Below are 18,234 nucleotides of genomic sequence, written 5' to 3'. Positions count from 1 at the left end.
ATTTAGACACTCAGAACTATAAGTGTCTAGTCAATTTCGGGAGGTGGATGTTAAAGCATATTCCTGATCATTGTGGTTTTGCTTTTGAAGACGCATTTATATTTGGTCTGAAAAATTTGTGTGTGTTTTTAAATTCTCGTGACAAAACACTGACCATCATTCGCTGACACATTGTAACAACATGCATCGAACAATGCCCTGTGCAGCAACTTTTAACAGAGCTGATCTGGCGGCTCAGGTCTTTGGCAACATTGAGAACTCAGGAGAAAATAACCATAGCCTAAAGAATCTCTTTCACCAAGTGGAAAAACTTAAAACCCAGGAAGCAAAGGTGTGGTGGGATTTAACTACCCTAAACAACTACCTGTCTAAAAGCATGATTCCTAGAGGCTTACGAATAAAGAAAAATCCCTCCTTCAGATACTCCGATGATTTCTCTAACAACTGGAATCTAACATTAACCAATTGTTCCCTTAAACTAATGGAACTCATTACAAAGGAAGAGGAAACTAAACTCATAAGTCTAGAAACTGACATACAAAGAGTGGAGACATTAATCCATGCAGCCTCCAGCTCACCTGATTTTGCTACTCTTGAAGCCCGCACGTCCCAGTACATCAATAAAGTGAATCAGTCATTGGCAGAAGTCAAAAAGAGAAAGTTTATTCGAGATTCAAGAGATTATGCCAACGATGAGGTGTACACATGGACCAACGAGGAAAGAACATCTGCTCATTTTAAATCTAAATCCATTCTCAAAAAACGGAATTTTGGGAGAAACAGAGGCAACAATACCTCCAAAGTCAGCTTCAGCTCCACGGATTTGGAGTCAGTAGAAACTTCAGACAGTGAGGATCCAAATCCTAGATCAGCATCATTCTATAATCAAGACAGAAATCAGTCTAAAGCCTCAAAAAACGGGGCCGCAGAGGGGGGAGAAAACATAAAATATTCGGAACAGGACCAAGGTCGACGTCTGAGACACCGGAGAATCTAACATCGCAATTTAATATCATCAATTTGTCATCTATTACATTAACCCCAGCCCAGGAAAAAGTGCTCTCGCTCGGACTTAATTTTGCACCAGCCTACAACTTTGACCCTTTCACTACACTCCTGGACATTAATAAATTCGTCAGAGACCTTACCATCAAAAGGCATTTTATCAACAACCTGGAGTCAGACCAAGACACTGAAAATCCCCTTACATTGGCAACTACCGCTGAAAATCCCTATCCCAAGATATTTCGTTTTGATGAATTAAAAACGCTGATTAATTTGGAAAGTCTAAGTGCAGAAACACAGATACAAGATGTTAACATCTCTACAAAAATGAAAACTAGCAACCCCAAATTCTACCCTTGGGAATCAAGAACAGAATCAATGGATAAATTTCAAATGGCTATAGAAACAGATCTTCAATCTCTTACTACTTCCACAAAAGTGTTTAAATATCCTAAGAATCTATCTAAAGAATTATTCATAGCAATGAAATCTCTTGAAAATAATCACGACCTCATCATCAAAAAATCAGACAAAGGAGGAAGTATTGCGGTTATGAACAGGGATATGTATATTACTGAAGTATCTAACCTGTTATCGGATACAGATACTTATAAGATCTTGGACCATAATCCCACCAAGAATTTCCAAATTAAAATAAAGAAATTAATTCAAGAAGGTCTAAATAAAGGTCTCCTCACTCCGAAACAGTCTGTATATATCGATGTTGAATTTCCTACAATACCTATTTTACACGCTTTACCGAAGGTACATAAGAACCTGAATCCTCCACCGATGAGACCCATTGTGTCTGGGATAGGTTCACTCCTAGAAAGGTTTTCTGAATGGTTGGACTCTCTATTACAGCCTCTTGCAATGAACACTCCAGGCTTTCTCAAAGATACCCAGGACGTTCTCAGATCGTTTGAAAAAGAAGCCTGGTCCCAAGAATTTATGTGGTTAAATTGTGATGTTATTTCGTTATATACCAACATACCTCATACAGTAGCACACAATGCACTAGAGTATCATTTATACAAGCATAGTACATATAGTCAGGAGCTCCAACTTTACATTCTAGATGTGTCTATTTTCTTAATGCAACACAACTATTTTTCATTCAATCATAAATTCTATCTCCAGCTTAAGGGTGTTTCAATGGGGGCAAAATTCTCACCATCCATGGCCAATTTGGTAATGGCATGGTGGGAAGAACTGTATATTTTTTCCGACAATAATATCTTCAATACATGCATACATTGGTACGGTCGCTATATTGATGACCTGCTTTTTATTTGGAAAGGATTAATTTCAGACATTCCCCCTTTTATTGATTACCTCAACACAAATAAAGCTAATCTAAAATTCACCCATTCCTTCCATTCTAACAACACAATTTTTTTGGATTTGGAATTAAGAGGGGAGGCAGGTGAAATCATCTATACTAAGACACACCGGAAGCCCATTTCGGGAAATACAATCTTACATGCAAAAAGTAACCATCTGAAGCAAACGATCACCTCTATTCCAGTCGGTGAAATGTATAGAGCTAGACGTAATTGTAGTACTAACTCCTATTTTATGGTGGAACAAAGCTCAATTTCCCATAGATTACGTAATAGAGGATACCCAAACTGGACACTTAAGAGAGCTTCTAACATAATTTCAAAAAAAAGTAGAGAAGATATACTTACTGATACAGTCAAATATAAAGCAGTAGATAGCAGTAAACCAGTTATTGTACTCCAATACAGTAATCAGTTTGCAGCAATCAAAGAGATTATCAATAATCGTATATCTATTCTCAAGGACGATCCAATTCTAGATGACATTTTGAAAGAAGGTTGCAAAATAGTCGCCCGTAAAGCTTCCACTATAGGAAATGCTTTGGCCCCTTCTATGTTGAGACCAGACATACGCACAAGCATGTGGATGGAACATAAGGGATTTTTCAGATGTGGTGTACATCCATGTAAAACATGTACCTATGCCTTCCCGACAAAAAAAAAATTTTGTGATTCCTCAGACACCCACAGTTTCCCCATTAAGAATTACATTAATTGCAACAGTGAATCAGTGATCTATATTCTTGAATGCACAATTTGCAATTTAAAGTATATTGGCTGCACGAACCGTAAGTTCAAAGTAAGATTTTTGGAACATCTAGGGTATATCAGAAACCCTAATATCTTGAATATCTCTAGTGCAGCCAAACACTTTGTCAATCATCACAATAGATCAACTGATTCCTTGAAATGTTATGCCATCGAAAAGGTTAATTCACCAAAACGGGGAGGAAACTTGAAGCATAAAATTTTGGGAAGAGAAGCCTTCTGGATTTTCCGTCTCAATACGAGACATCCCCATGGTTTAAATTTGAGAAAGGATCTTATGTTTCACTATTAAAACGGCTTCAAACGATCTATTTGTAACACATTGTTCCAGTTCATACTTGATAGCCATGGAATAAATGAAAAGTACGAAATACATTACATATTAACAACTCAAAGTAGACAGTTGGTAATTAGCATCTTAATTATAATCATGCTCAGTTTATCACCAATACATGAGCAATATGAAAATCATGAGCATCCATTATCAACTTAAATAATCAGATTTACACACATTTTTTCTATACACCAATGCGAGTTCTTTTCTTTCTTCTTTTTATTCTCTATCAAATCATGTGCCAACATTCCAATGCCCGATGGACAAACATTGTTTATCCGTTGGTATTTATACGAACTATAAACACTGTTCTATATAACACATATAAATATCAAATATATTAAGTTGACAAGAGATCGGAGTACTAATCCAAAAATTCATGTTCCAAATTCTTGGAGGAAATATATAACTATACAATAAATATTCCCATTTTTTGTATCTCTCCCTAATTATAGTGGTTATGGGATTTACATCGTTGCCTTTTATCTATGCTTTGGTCACATCGTTATATCATTGACCTAAATTCTATGGATTTGGTTTCCTAGGTTATCATAATTAACGGCTGTGGGCTTATGACTTTATAGTTCTATATACAATGCGATATATCGCATTCTTTGGTCATATTATTAATACACTAACGAATTTTTATCTATCGCTCATGCCCTATAAAACACAACCAACATTCTTTGGTAGACTAAATTTTTTGGGTTTTTATTTGCTCCGAAACCTATCAATTGATACACATTCAGGGTCTCCGTTTGTTCTGTTTGTTTATGCGATATGTGACATGCTACATCTGACCATTAGTCCATTATAGACCTACTGATATATACATCAATGTTTGTCACTTTTAATCTATTTTAAATTCTCTCTTTTGTACCTTATTCACACCATCTTTTCACTCCAACATAATACGCATGACAAGTTGGGGCGTTTTTATTCAAGCAGGACTTATCTCCGGTTCTAATTCAATTCAACATTATCGTTTTAGATCAACTATATACATTTTCTCTTCTGTAAATTATAAATCTGACACTTGAATATTCATATTATAAATCACGCTGATAAAACATCATCTTATCAAGCGTAGATTATGATGCTACTTGCCTCGACTATAGTGCGTCTTAAACGAATGACGACATGACAAGGGGCTTATACATATTGTTATTCCTTCCCTTCTTTGTCAGTATTTCATCTATGGCATATAATTCATACCGAGTTGTTCACTACGATATGCGAGAGTTGAGAAACATATATACTGTTCACATACCAATTGTACTGTTGCGTTTCATATGTTCACTCCTTTGAACCGCAATTAAATTCACCTGCATAGAACCGGATATAGCTCCAACCCCGACTGTCAAACTTTTCATTCTTTCAGCCATGACTAAGGACGAGGACTCCGTCTGAAACGCGTAGGCTACACACCTATTTCTTCTTCAATACATCCATCTTACCCGCTGTGGGAAGTTTGTCTCCCGGTTTTTACTTTCATTCAAATAAAATTGGAACCAGATTCCATTTTAAACCCACCATTGGATCATTTTTGCATACATTGTGCGCTGGATCTCATCCACTACTTTCTACACTTCTATCAACGTGTGCCGACACGAAGATCCGTGCGCAGGAGGCATTGGAAGTCCATTTGCCCTAAGGTGAGCTGGAGGTTTCCTCCTATACATTTTCGATATGTCATAAATGTCTGATGGGAAAACCCCTTTAAGCCACTTCATTTTATGCCCAAAATATTGTGCATGCCATTAATAAATGTGGAACATTTTAGGACACATCACGTCCCCTTTTCTAGACACTTTTCAAAACGATATAGTTGCATAAAAAGTGTCAAAAAACATATTACATTTAGTGCATGCCATATTTTTGGGAGCATTTTGAGACAGAATTCTGTTGCATTTTGCTTGTAAAGTAAATCTCACCCAACGTTACTTCTAACTAAAACATACATACCCATAGAAGTACTTGTTGGGGCATACCAAGCATTCTAAAATAACAATAATATGGTCACAGTTCACACTGCAGCAGCTACTACAATAAGTGGTCCGCAAAATTTGGCCACTGGACCAAAAACCATACCCGATGAAGTACCCTCTTTAATAAATTAGGAAGGGGATAGCTAGGTTTCTCCCCAGACAGACACAGTACTTCATATTCTGCAACCTTCTACCATACAATATACATTTATTTTGAGTCATTTTCTTTATAACATTCAGAACATAGTATGGTTGACAGATGATTAGCTACAATGATGGCATCATTATTTGACAATCGTGTCCCACATTTCAAGCATTCTGGGCCCTTTGGACCAAAATGCCACCCATGGCTGAGGTCAGCAATGATGTTTGCTGGTCATTGTAGTTCACTGCCCAAGTCAAATTAGGTCTCCAAAAGTGTCACACAGCAACTGTTTTACTATTACATCACTATAAAAATGGATCTGGCCCCCACACTGCATATGTTTACAGAAAGTCAGTGAACAAAGGAAATAAACTCCAGAGTGTAGAAAAATACATCAAATTATTTAACTATGAACTCTAAGTTACTCATCTTTTTATGAAGATTTAAAATGGTGTTCCATCTATCTCTCATATCTATTTGTCTGTATTATTTAAAAAAAATAAAATATATATATATATATATATATATATATATATATATATATCTCATATGTAGCAGCATATGCTAACACATAATTGCTAAATCAGAAGATTTCTAAATGTCCTTTTCTGCTGGACTATAGACAACACTGACTTTCTGTCAGTAGTTCACAGATGATTAGTAGACTTAAAGAGGACCTGTCATGTCCTCAGGCTTCCCTGATTCCAGCAGTTTATTTTATCTTGCAGATGACCCCATTCCCCTGCAATCCTCCTCTGATCGCCCACAATCAGCCAGTTCATCTTAGGGATATGCCGATTTATGATTAAATTGACAACCGGATGGTCCCCATCACTCCGTTGCCACTTGGGACGGGAACCTAAGAAGCTCTGACTGTTTGTTTTCTCTACGCTTAGATATATGTTAACTAGTCAAGACATACCAGGCTCTTCGCATTTTCATCTTGATAGCAAGTATGTTGTATGTAGTTTGCTCCAGATGTCTGGTATTTATCATTTGGACCTGCAAGAAACTCCACTGCTCGCTCTATGGTCATAGAAGTGCCATCAAAATCATCTCGGGAATCCATCCTGCAATAAGCAATATAAATAAATAGTAATTGAAAGTGCTGTGACACAGCATAGCACTTCTGCTTCTTACAACTGATTTAAAGCTGGATTGGCTTAAACTTGTTTTCCTAATATATAGAAAGAGTAAGAGTGGAATATAGCGGAAGAGGGAATAGAAACAACAACTAAATGAAAGAGAGAAATAGTTTGAAGTGACTAACTTTCACCCACTAACCTGGATGGCATTTGTTGGCCTCCACAGTTTTCTTGCTTCTGATTATAGCATGCATCATTTCTCTGCATTGTGCTGTGAAATTGCTGCTGTGTCTGCTGTTGTGTAGCAGAGATGGAAGAAGGTGTACGTGTTGGTGGAACTCCCATTTGCTTCCATTGCTGTGCACTTTGATGACTGTAGAAACTTGAGTTCTGTATACCTCCCCTTCCAGATCGTCGCTGCTGAGGATACTGGTTCTGTGCATTATAGAGGTTCTGGTGCCTCAGTGTAGCTCTCACATTTGGACCGGTGAGGTCAGGCTCACTTCGACTGCTTTTCAGGGTTTGCATTTGGCCAGGATCATTTCCTGGACTAATTGGACTTCCCATAGAAATATACTGTTGTCTGCCCCAATTGTCAAATTGACTTTGTGAGCTGAAGCGCTTGTTCTCCTTCTTGAGAGTCCCACTGTACTGAGGCTTCACACAAGTAAGGGAAGAAACAGATATTAAAGTTAATTTTTTCTTAATTTTAGACAGCTAAACAAACATACAAAAGCATTTCACATTGTTCAAAAGCCCTATTCAAAATAGTTAATGTAGCTGTACATATATTTTTACTTTTCCTGGCCAAAATGTTTTATTGAGATAAACACAAAATATTTAAAAGTTTGGAAAAACGTATCTTGCCTTACTATAAACTATACCATGTACACAGGTTTCCAATAAAAAGTTTATGGAGCCTATAAGGCCCCATGCACACGAACGTAAAAACGCCCGTAATCACGGGCCGTAATTACGGACCCATAGACTTCTATTGGCCACGGGTACCTCCCCGTATGCTTATGGGAAGGTGCCCGTGCCGTTGAAAAATATAGAATATGTCCTATTTCAGGCCGTAATAACGGCACGGGCAGGCCCATAGAAGTCTATGGGGCTCCCGTAATTACGGATGACTACGTGTGTGCACCCGTAATTACGGGAGCGTTGCTAGGTGACGTCAGGGGATAGTCACTGTCCAGGGTGCTGAAAGAGTTAAACGATCGGCAGTAACTCTTTCAGCACCCTGGACAGTGACTACCGATCACAATATAGATCAACGTGTAAAAAAAAATAGAAGTTCATACTTAACCAGAACTCCCTGCTTCCTCCTCCAGTCCGGCCTCCCGGGATGACGTTTCAGCCCATGTGACTGTTGCAGCCAATCACAGGCCAATTACATGGACTGCCACGTCATCCAGGGACGGCGGGCTGGATGTCGAAAGAGGGACGCATCACCAAGACAAAGGCCGGGTAAGTATGAATTTCTTTTACTACGGAAAGGGCTGCCCCTTCTCTTTATCCTGCACTGAGAGAGAGAAGGGGCTGCCGATTAGTGCAGTGCAATTTTGCAGCGAAAACGTGCCCGTAAATACCGGTGGAATACTGGTGACACCGGAACCGTATTTATGGGCACGGGTCTGTAAATACTGGTGCAATACGTGTGACCAAGGACCTGTATTTACGCCAGTATTTACGGGAGGAAAAAAATAAGTTTGTGTGCATGAGGCCTAAGACTATGTTTACAATTGAATCGTGGTTTTTGTTTCGAATGGAAACTATGACGCAATTCCAGATCCGTCACACGACAGATGCCAACGGCACCCGACTGAACCTGCATACTTCCAATGGGGTCTATTGTGTTCCCTTGGGGTGTCATTGACCGGAAAAATAATTCTTTGAACGAAGCCTTCCATGCAGATGTGAACAGAACCTTAGGCTATATTCACACGACAGTCAAAAAGAAGGCCATTCAAAATTGATCAACTACCAGTTTTTCATGACCGTTTTGCATCAGTGTGTTTCCAAATTTTCATTTCAAGTCCGTCTGACTTTTTAATGAACGTTTGTAATCAGTTTTTCATTTGCGTTAAAAAAAAAAAGTATGAATTCATTTGTCAGGATTGTTTTCTCCCAACCCCCTAAAAACACCACAATGCCCATGTAGATAATGCTGCAATGCCCACTGTAGATCGTGCCCACTGTAAATAGTGCCCACATAGATATTACCAGTGCCCACATAGTGCCAGTGCTCACTGCAGATAGTGCCACAGAACCCACATATTAAGTTGCCATATAAAGTGCCATAGTGCCCACACAAAGTGTCAGTGCCCACATAGATAGTGCCCATGTATGGATGTAGCCATCTTTAACTTGACTCTGATAACTTGCTGCAGCTTGATATCACACAACAAAAGTCATTGAAAAGTCATTGAAAAAGTCAAGATAAGGGATCTAGCCACTGATTATTTAATACGATAAAAGATCAGGTAAAGACGGCTACATCTTTAGAGAACGCTCCAGTGTCCCCTATAGATAGTGACCAAATTAGGGTTGCAAGATGCATCAAAATATCAATACCATTTCTGTGCCACGCACCCTCAAACGGTTCAATACCGTTAATTAATGTATTTAGATACTAAGCAGTGCTGCCGCACAGCTCACAACCACAGCCCTGCTCTGGCTACATTCATGTGTTACAATAGTAACACATGGATGTAGCCAGAGCAGGGCTACGCTTGTGTAATATAGCCATTGCCCCTCTTCTGACAAGCGTGCGTGTGGTGAGCATGAGGTAATGTGACCGGCGCTGCGCTAATGAGTGGCGGGACTGAAGAAGGGGAACATCGCGGGCGCACTGCAAAACACCCCAATGTAAGGTCTTCAATGTCTCATTAGTGCAGCGCCGGCCACATTACCTCTTGCTGACCGCTCGTGGACACTTGTTGTCAGGAGCGGGGCAATAGTTGTATTACACAGCCGCAGCCCCACTCTAATGGTGGAGATCAGAGAAACATCTGATCACAGCATTTAAGGGGATATCAGTGGAGATCAAAGATGACCGCAGCATTCAAGGGGAAAATGAGAAGGGGGATGCCCCTTGGATAACGTTACAGGGATTCCCTGGGATGTTAACGATTAACATACCATATATGGGCAGACAGCCCAGGGTAGGGTTGTCATGATACTAGAATTTGGCCTTCGATACCGATACTTTGTGTAGTATTGCGATGCCAACGCAATATTTTGGCAAAAATAATAAAAAACAAAAGGTTCTTCCATTTTCTGGAGAGGTACGTGGTGTGATGAAATTTGAACCTCCATGTGCCTCACATTAATAGTAATTAACCCCATCATGTTCCTCACAGCCATAATGTACAACATTGGGTTAATGTGTGAAGTACATGATGGGGTTAATTACTATTAATGTGAGTCACATGGAGGTTCAAAATTCATAATACCTCGTGCCTCACATTAATAAGTGAAAGCAAGTAGTATTTATTTTATAACAGTGTAAACATTATAAAGAACGCTATAAATTTGTAAGTACGCTCGCGATGATACCAAATATGTGTATAATTAATGTATTAAGACTTATTTTAATGTTTATTGCAAAAATGATTATTACTTACCGGTAATTTGATTTTCCTTTAACCTCCACGACAGCACCACCAGGGGGGATTCCCCAACTCCAACAGGACAGGAAACAACAGGGAGCCGTTTAAATTTCCCCTCCTCCTTACCCTCTCCAGTTAATATCAGAGACTTGATAACATACAGGCTAAGAATCCTAATATTCTTCAAATAAATTTATCGAAAAGGGCGGGGAAAAAACCCAGTGCTGTCGTGGTACCACCAGGAGGATTAACATAGATTTTTTTCTAGGGGGGGACGGGACGGAACAACGGCCTGTAAAACTTTGCGGCCAAAGCTAAGGTCCTGGTTGGACATTACATCAAATCTATAGTGTTTAAAAAAAGTATTTGCACTAGACCATGTCGCAGCATTACAAATTTGCTCGAGGTAGAAACAGCTCTGGTTGAATGAGCTTTAAGCAGCAAAGGAGGAGACTTCTCCATCACTTTGTAGGAATGGGAGATAGCTTCCGTGATCCATCTTAAAATAGAAATCTTTAAAAAAAAGAAAAAAAAAAAAGAAGAAATCTTGCTTGCCTTGCGACCTCGGTTTTTGCCGTGGTACTGAATTAACAATTGCTCTTGACATCTGAAAGTTTGTTGTCTAGATAGGTGAGGATACATCTTCAACGTATGAAATCCCGCCTCCTTTTCATTCTTCGGGCAAGAGCAGAAAGAAGGAAGGGATATCTCTTGCGGACAATGAAGTCTGGACACTACTTTCGGAAGAAAAGATGGTAAGGGCATTAGAGTGATTCTATCTTCCAGGATGTTCAAATAGGGAGGAGAAGATGAGAAGGATTGTATTTCTCCAACTCTGCGAGCAGATGTTATTGCTAGAAGAAAAACCGTCTTCAGGGTTAGGAATTTCACGGAAGCATCCTGAATTGGTTCAAAAGGATGTCTGGTAAGTGCTGTTAGTACCAAATTCAGATACCAAGCAGGGACTCTAGAAACAATTGGAGCCGCGATACAAGAAGTTGCTCTGAAGAATCTCCTAACCCACGGATGATCTGCTAGCCTCTGATCCAGGAAGATACTGAGAGCTGCAGTATGGACTTTCAAGGTACTGGCTCTTAAGCCTAATATAGTGGGTAGTGGATATCTTGGGTTGGAGAAAATAATCCGTTAAGAGGTTCGCTTCAGGAAGGAGAGGAAGGTTCTCCAAACCCGGTTGTAAATCTTGGAGGTGACCTTTTTCCTGCCCTTCAATAATGTATCTACCACTTTTTTTGAAAGGCCCTTCTCCATCAACATATTCCAGTCAACATCCAAGCTGTAAGATGACGTTGGTTCGTCTCTGGGTGAAGAATTGGACTCTGGAACAGCAAGTCCCGCCTGGGAGGTAGATACCAGGGGGCTTTTTGCGACATCCTCAGTAATAGTGGAAACCATGACCTCTTGGGCCAATATGGGGCAACACCTTCTTCAGTAGCCTGGGGATGAGAGAAAATGGAGGAAAGGCATATAGGAGTTTTCCCCTCCAGGTTTGAGACAGGGCATCTACTCCTGACGGATTGACCTCGTAGGACAGGGAAAATAACTTAATTACCTTCCTGCTCTTCCTGTCTGCGAATAGATCCATCTCCGGCTGTCCACATCTTCTGATAAGGTCTTTGAATATCTGCAGATTTAGACACCACTCCACTCTCCTGGAAACAAGGTCTGTCTGCTCAGGTAGTCTGCTACCTGATTTTCTGTTCCTCTTAGATGTATAGCTGTTAGAGATAGAACATTTTGCTCTGTCCAGATATAGATTTGATCTGATACCTGACAAAGGAGCCGGCTTCTCGTTCCTCCTGGCTTGTTCAGGTATGCTAATGTAGGGACATTGTCTGAAAATATCCAGATGCCTTTGCCCTTTAGTAGACATACTAAGGCTTTCAGAGCTTCCCAGACTGCAGTTAGTGTTCTTAAGTTTGATGAAGCTTTTGTTAGAGAGAGGTTCCATGATCCTTAGACCATGTTTGACTTGAATGGGCTTCCCATCCAGACTGACTGGCATCTGTAGTTATGACTACTGGGTACCTCTGTGACCACGGGACAACTCTTGATAAATTTCCTTCTTGTGTCCACCACATCAGAGATTGTATTGCCTGGAAAGGAATCCTCCTCTTGCGATTTAGAGATTCCTGCTTCTTGTCCCAGCATGACAAAAGGAAGTGCTGGAGAATTCTCAGGTGCGTCTGGACCCATCTGACTGCTTGAATGATGGAAGAGGTTAGTAACCCCAACACTGACATTTTCTCTCTTATAGAAGCCGATGTTCGATAAATGAAGGAAGTGACCGTCTGGAGTAGAACATTTCTCTTTTCTCTTGGAAGAAACAAAGTTTGGACTTGAGAATCCCCAGAAATATCTTTGATTGCTCTGGTGTCAGGACAGATTTCTGTAGGTTGATCAGCCAGCCCAGGGATGACAAAAGCTGTTGGGTCATCTTTAGATGACTACTTAATCTTTGATGAGATTCTGCTGAGATTAATAGATCGTCCAAGTAGTGGATAACCCGGAGATACAATATTTAATATCCATGAACTTGAAGAAATCCCTGACCACGTATGGGAGAAGAATTTTAATCTGCCTCCCACAAATTCCCTGGAGTCATTGATTATTTCTGGAGAGGCCTTCTCCAACGTTGGCATTAAACATAAACCCTGTTTTTCTGCCTCTGATTTTGCCATCTTGGATTACCTTCTCTTTTCTTAACCTCCTGAGGGTTTCTCCTCTGGTTCCGAAAGGGCCGTTTTTCCTGGAAGAAACGGCTTTCAGAAGGAAACCCCTTTTTCCTGTCCAAGGCTTTCTCCAGGATATAGTCTAGCCCAGAGCCGAATAATCTATCACTCTCACAGGCTATGGAAAATAACCTAGATTTGGACACCGTGTCTCCTGCCCAGGAACTAAGCCAGATAACTCTTTTGGCAGAATTAGAGAGAGAGGCCATTCCAGCATGATAGAATCAGCCGAAGCATCAGAAATGAAATCCACTGCCCTCTGAAGTTCTGGCATGGGGACTAAACTCTGGTCACTTGGAGTTTTGGATCTTAGATGATCTTCTAGTTGATCCATCCAAATCTTTAAAGATCTTGCCATAAATGTCGCAGCAATACTTGGTTTGAGAGCTGCTGGCCTCCCAAGTTCGTTTAAGTACACCCTTAGCCTTTTTATCCATAAGGTCCTTTTATAATCCCATGTCCTCAAATTGTAGGTCTAACATCTATGGCTGCGGACCGTCGGGATTACTCACCCTGCAGCCATCAAGCTTGACAAAGGCTGCATTGAGCAGCTGATACGTTGCATTCTATTGCACAAATGGGTGAATAAAAATCCCTTTTTTGACCATTGGAGTGCTGCCTCTATTTCTATTCTTTGCCTGGATTTCATCACAGATACCAAAAAGATGAAGCTATTACTGACAGAAGAAAGAATTCTGAATATGCTTCAAGCTATCAGAAATATTCTAAGCCTTCAATACAGCTCAATACACTTCGCCATGAAGGTCCTAGGGTTCCTCACTTCCTTAAAAAAAAGTGGTGTGTTGGGCGAAAGCTCATATTCGGGTCCTCCAGGAGCGAATTCTTAGATCATGGAACAAGAATCCCAAGGCTTAGATGCACGGATGCCAGTACGTACAGAAGTAAAAAACGGGATCTCAGGTGGTCGCTGACAACCTGTCGCCTGCAAAATGGTCGGTCACACTCATGGCATCCCACCCAATAGTCCTCACTATGGGTGTTTCTACCTTGGGTTGGGGTGCTTATATAGGGACACATTGGGTGCAGAAGAAGTGGTCATCAAGAGAAGAGAATCTCTCATCGAATATGAAAGACATCAGAGCTATTAAACAAGCTTTGTTGCATTTGCATCATCTCTTACAACTTTAAGATCTACAAGTACAGTCAAACAATCTTCCATCTGTGTTTTACCTCACCAAACAAGGCGGCACCAAGAGTTCTGAGTTAGCCAAGGAGTGCAAGCAGGTCATGACATAGGCAAAAAATAACCTAACATCTATTTCAGCCACGTCAGGGGCACTCTCAATACCAAAATGGATTGACTCCGCCGGAATTTCCTACACCCGGGAGAGAGGAGTCTCAAACAGGAAATATTCTCTAGATTCCCAACAAGATGGACATGCCACAGCTAGATGCCATGGCTACAAAGTACAAATCCAGGACCAAGGAATTGTGCTCCCGTTACAGGAAGGATCATCCTGTAGCTATAGACTATCTGTTCGTTTCATGGGAGAAGGTCTTCATATAGGTCTAATTTCCTGGATCCTGAGGATAATACGCGACTAGAGAGAAGAAGCCATTGCCATACTTCCATACTGGCCCAGGAGGGCCTGGTTTCCTCCTGTGTTAGAATTATCGATAGGCAGATTGTGGAAACTTCCTCTGAGAGGGCACTTGCTACGTCTGAAGTGATTATATCATCCAGATCCAGCTTACCTAGCGGCATGGAGACTGAGCGGGTCTTCCTAATAGCTAAGGTTCTCTCTGATGACGTTGTAGATACCCTTTTAGCATCCAGAAAAACCAGCACCTTGAGAGTCTACACCAGACTATATTCTATATTCTCCTCCTGGTGTATCATAAATTCCAAATCTCCAAGGGAGGTGTCAGCAATTCTACAGTTCCTACTAGAAGGTCATAAAAGGGGACTGAAGTAAAATACTCTGAAAGTACATATAGCTGCGATTAATGGCCTTTCAAAAGGTATCTGTAATTGCGTGGGGTAGGGAGACGGACAAGTGAGCCCTAATCTACCCGCCACTCTGTCCCTGCCTACTTGCAACGACCCGCCCTAGGCGACGGGGTACAACTGGGCGGCGGTCCCTGCGCTCAGTAAGTGCACGACAAACACGACAAAACATACAAAGGAACACAAGCAAGGAAAAGGGGCAGTTGCCCACGACAACACCGTGAGCAACCAGAGTGGTGAACGAGCCGAGTCAAGCCAGGAGTGCGCGAGGTAGAAAACGAAGAGAGGAAGAGTAGTCGGTAAGCCAGGGTCTGTATGGAGCAGGATCAAAAATAGCAGGAGCTGTAGCTGGGCCAGGAACCACAAGAAAAGAATAACCAGCACAGAGGGACAGGAAGGGCAGGCTTAAATAGACCGAGGGCGGGAGCTAGCTGAGTCTGGCCAGGTTACGATAGGCTCTCCCACTCCTAAGCCTGCCAGCCACAGTGGTGGAAGCAGGAGTCAGTCTCAGGGATGTAGCCTCAGGTGCTGACTGATTAATTCTGGGAGTTAACCCCGAAGCTGTGCCTGGCAGATCCTTTACAGTATCTTCTCTCATCAACCTTTAGTAACTAGGTTCATGAAAGGAATTAATACGTTAATACCAACATTTCACAATCCTTTGCCATCTTGGGACTTGCCTATAGTTATAAAGCATTTGTGCTCAGCTCTCTTTGAACCTCTCCAAAAAGCTTCTCTGAGAAATTTGTCTTTAAAAACCTTCTTCCTGATATTCTTCTCGCTGAAGTGATTGCTAAGTAAACTACAAAATCCGTACTAAAAAAAAAACAGATTTGAGGATTTTACCTGAGGATGTCGTTCTTAGGACCATACCAGGGTTCCTACCCAAAGTACCCTTAGTTTCCTATATCAATCAGGAGATTGTCCTTTCAGTCCTCTCTCAACAAGATACATCTCCGGATCTGCATCTTCTGTATGTAAAGAGGACCATTCTGATTTACCTTCAGATGTCTCCAATCTTCAGGTAGTCAGAAGACTTATTTTTGCCATTTCAAGGCCCAAACAAGGGGAAATGGGCAAGTAAGTCCGCTCTAGCAAGGTGGATTAAAACTATTATTAACCCCTTAATGACACAGCCTGTTTTGGCCTTAAGGACACAGCCAATTTTTTCAAATCTGACATGTTTCAATTTATGTGGTAATAACTTCAGAATGCTTTTACCTATCCAAGCGATTCTGAGACTGTTTTCTCGTGGCACATTGAACTTTATATTACTGGCAAAATTTGCTCGATACATTCAGTATTTACTTATTTTTCTAAATTTAAATGTATCTGCTTGTAAGACAGATAGTAATACCACACAAAATTGTTGCTAATTAACATCCCCCATATGTCAAGAAAGTTTCTTAACCCTTTAGACGTCTCACAGGAATTAAAGCAAAGTAGAGGTGAAATTTTCACATTTTTTTTGCAGAAATTCAATTTACATCTATTTTTTTTGTAACACAGAAAGTTTTACCAGAAAAATGCAACTCTACATCTATTGACCAGATTCTGCAGTTTTTAGAAATATCCAACGTGTGGCCTTAGTATGCTTATGGACTGAAGCACAGGCCTCAGAATCAAAGGAGCACCTAGAGGATTTGGGGGCCTCCTTTTTATTATAAAATATTTTAGGCACCATGTCAGGTTTGAAAGGCTCCTGCAGTGCCAAAACAGTGAAAATCCCCCAAAAGTGAGCACATTTTGGAAACTACACTCCTTGAGGAAATTATCTAGGGGTATAGTGAGCATTTTGACCCTGCAGGCTTTTTGCAGAAATTTGGAAAAAAAAATTGGAAGTAGGCTGTGAAAATAAATATCTACATTCTTTCAAACAAAATGTAGGTTTAGATAATTTTTTCTAATTTCCACAAGGACTAAAGGAGAAAAAGCACCACAACATTTGTAAAGCAATTTCTCCCGAGTAAAACAAGACCCAACATTTGATCATAAACGGCTGTTTGCAAACATGGCAGGGCTTAGAAGGGAAAGAGCGCCATTTGGCTTTTGGAGCTCAAATTTAGCAGGAATGGTTTGCGGAGGCCACAACGCATTTGCAAAGCCCCTGAGGGACCAAAACAGTGAAAAAGCCAAAAAAGTGACTCCATTTAGGAAACTACAGCCCTTGAAGAATCCATCTAGGGGTGTAGTGAGCATTTTGACCCCACAGAGGTTTCATAGATTTTATTAGATATGGCCAGTGAAGATTAAAAAAAATTGAATGAGCGCCATTTGGCTTTTGGAGCACAGATTTTGCTGGATTGGTTTCTTGACACCATGTCGCGTTTGAAAAGCTCCTAAGGTACCAATACAGTGGAAACTCCTCAAAAGTGACTCCAATCATGAAACTACACTCGTTGAAGATATCATCTAGGGCTGTAGTGAGCATTTTGACCACACAGGTGTTTCAAAGATTTTAATAGAATCGGGCAGTGAAAATTTTAAAAAAATCCTTTTTCTTCAATAAGACGTAGTTTTACCTAAAAAAAATCATTTTCTCAACAAATAAAGGAAAAAAGGAACCCCAACACTTGTAAAGCAATTTCTCCCGAGTACAGCAATACCCCATATGTGATCATAAACTGCTGTTTGGGCACAGAGTAGGGCTCAGAAATTAAGGAGTGCCATTTGCTTTTGGAGTACAGATTTTGCTGTATTGGTTTCTGGGCGCTAAGTCGCATTTGCAAAGTCCCTGTGGGGCCAAAACAGTGGATCCCCCCAGAAGTGACCCCATTTTGGAAACTACACCCCTCAAGGTATTCACCTAGGGGTGTAGCGAACATGTAAACCCCGCAGGTGATTGGCAGAAATTGGTGTGCACTCGATGTTGGAGTGAAAATAGGATTTTTTTCCATAGATAAGTCAATATGTGGTGCCCAGCTTGTGCCACCATAACAAGATCGCTCTCTTATTATTATGCTGTGTTTCCCGGTTTTAGAAACTCCCTACGTGTGGCCCTAATCTTATTCCTGGACATTCGACCAGGCTCAGGAGTGAAACAGTACCTTGTAAAATTGAGGCCTAATTTGGAAATTTACAAATTATTGTATCACAATTGCAGAGGATCTGATGTGAAGTAATAAAAGAAACCCCTGAGAAGTGAACCCATTTTGGAAACTGCACCCCTCAAGGTATTTATTAAGGGGTGTAGTGAGCATCTTCACCCCACAGGTCTTTTCCATGAATGATTG

At 40.7% G+C, this 18,234-nt stretch overlaps 1 protein-coding gene across 1 annotated transcript in view; it reads right to left on the bottom strand.

The window, feature by feature from the left end:
- Positions 1 to 18,234, bottom strand: part of PKP1 (plakophilin 1) — a 443,197-nt gene that overhangs the window by 351,322 nt on the left and 73,641 nt on the right. The window contains exons 3-4 of the mRNA XM_075850634.1: positions 6,868 to 7,325; positions 6,506 to 6,653 (exon numbers count right to left, since the gene is read on the bottom strand). Coding sequence (XP_075706749.1) covers positions 6,506 to 6,653; positions 6,868 to 7,325 — 606 coding nt within the window. The remainder of the gene's footprint in view (positions 1 to 6,505; positions 6,654 to 6,867; positions 7,326 to 18,234) is intronic.

This window comes from Rhinoderma darwinii, chromosome 2 (assembly GCF_050947455.1).
Source record: "Rhinoderma darwinii isolate aRhiDar2 chromosome 2, aRhiDar2.hap1, whole genome shotgun sequence".
In the NCBI taxonomy this organism is placed as follows: domain Eukaryota; kingdom Metazoa; phylum Chordata; class Amphibia; order Anura; family Rhinodermatidae; genus Rhinoderma; species Rhinoderma darwinii.
The sequence above is the reverse complement of the archived record's forward strand: the minus strand, read 5'-3'. Positions and strand labels throughout refer to the sequence as shown.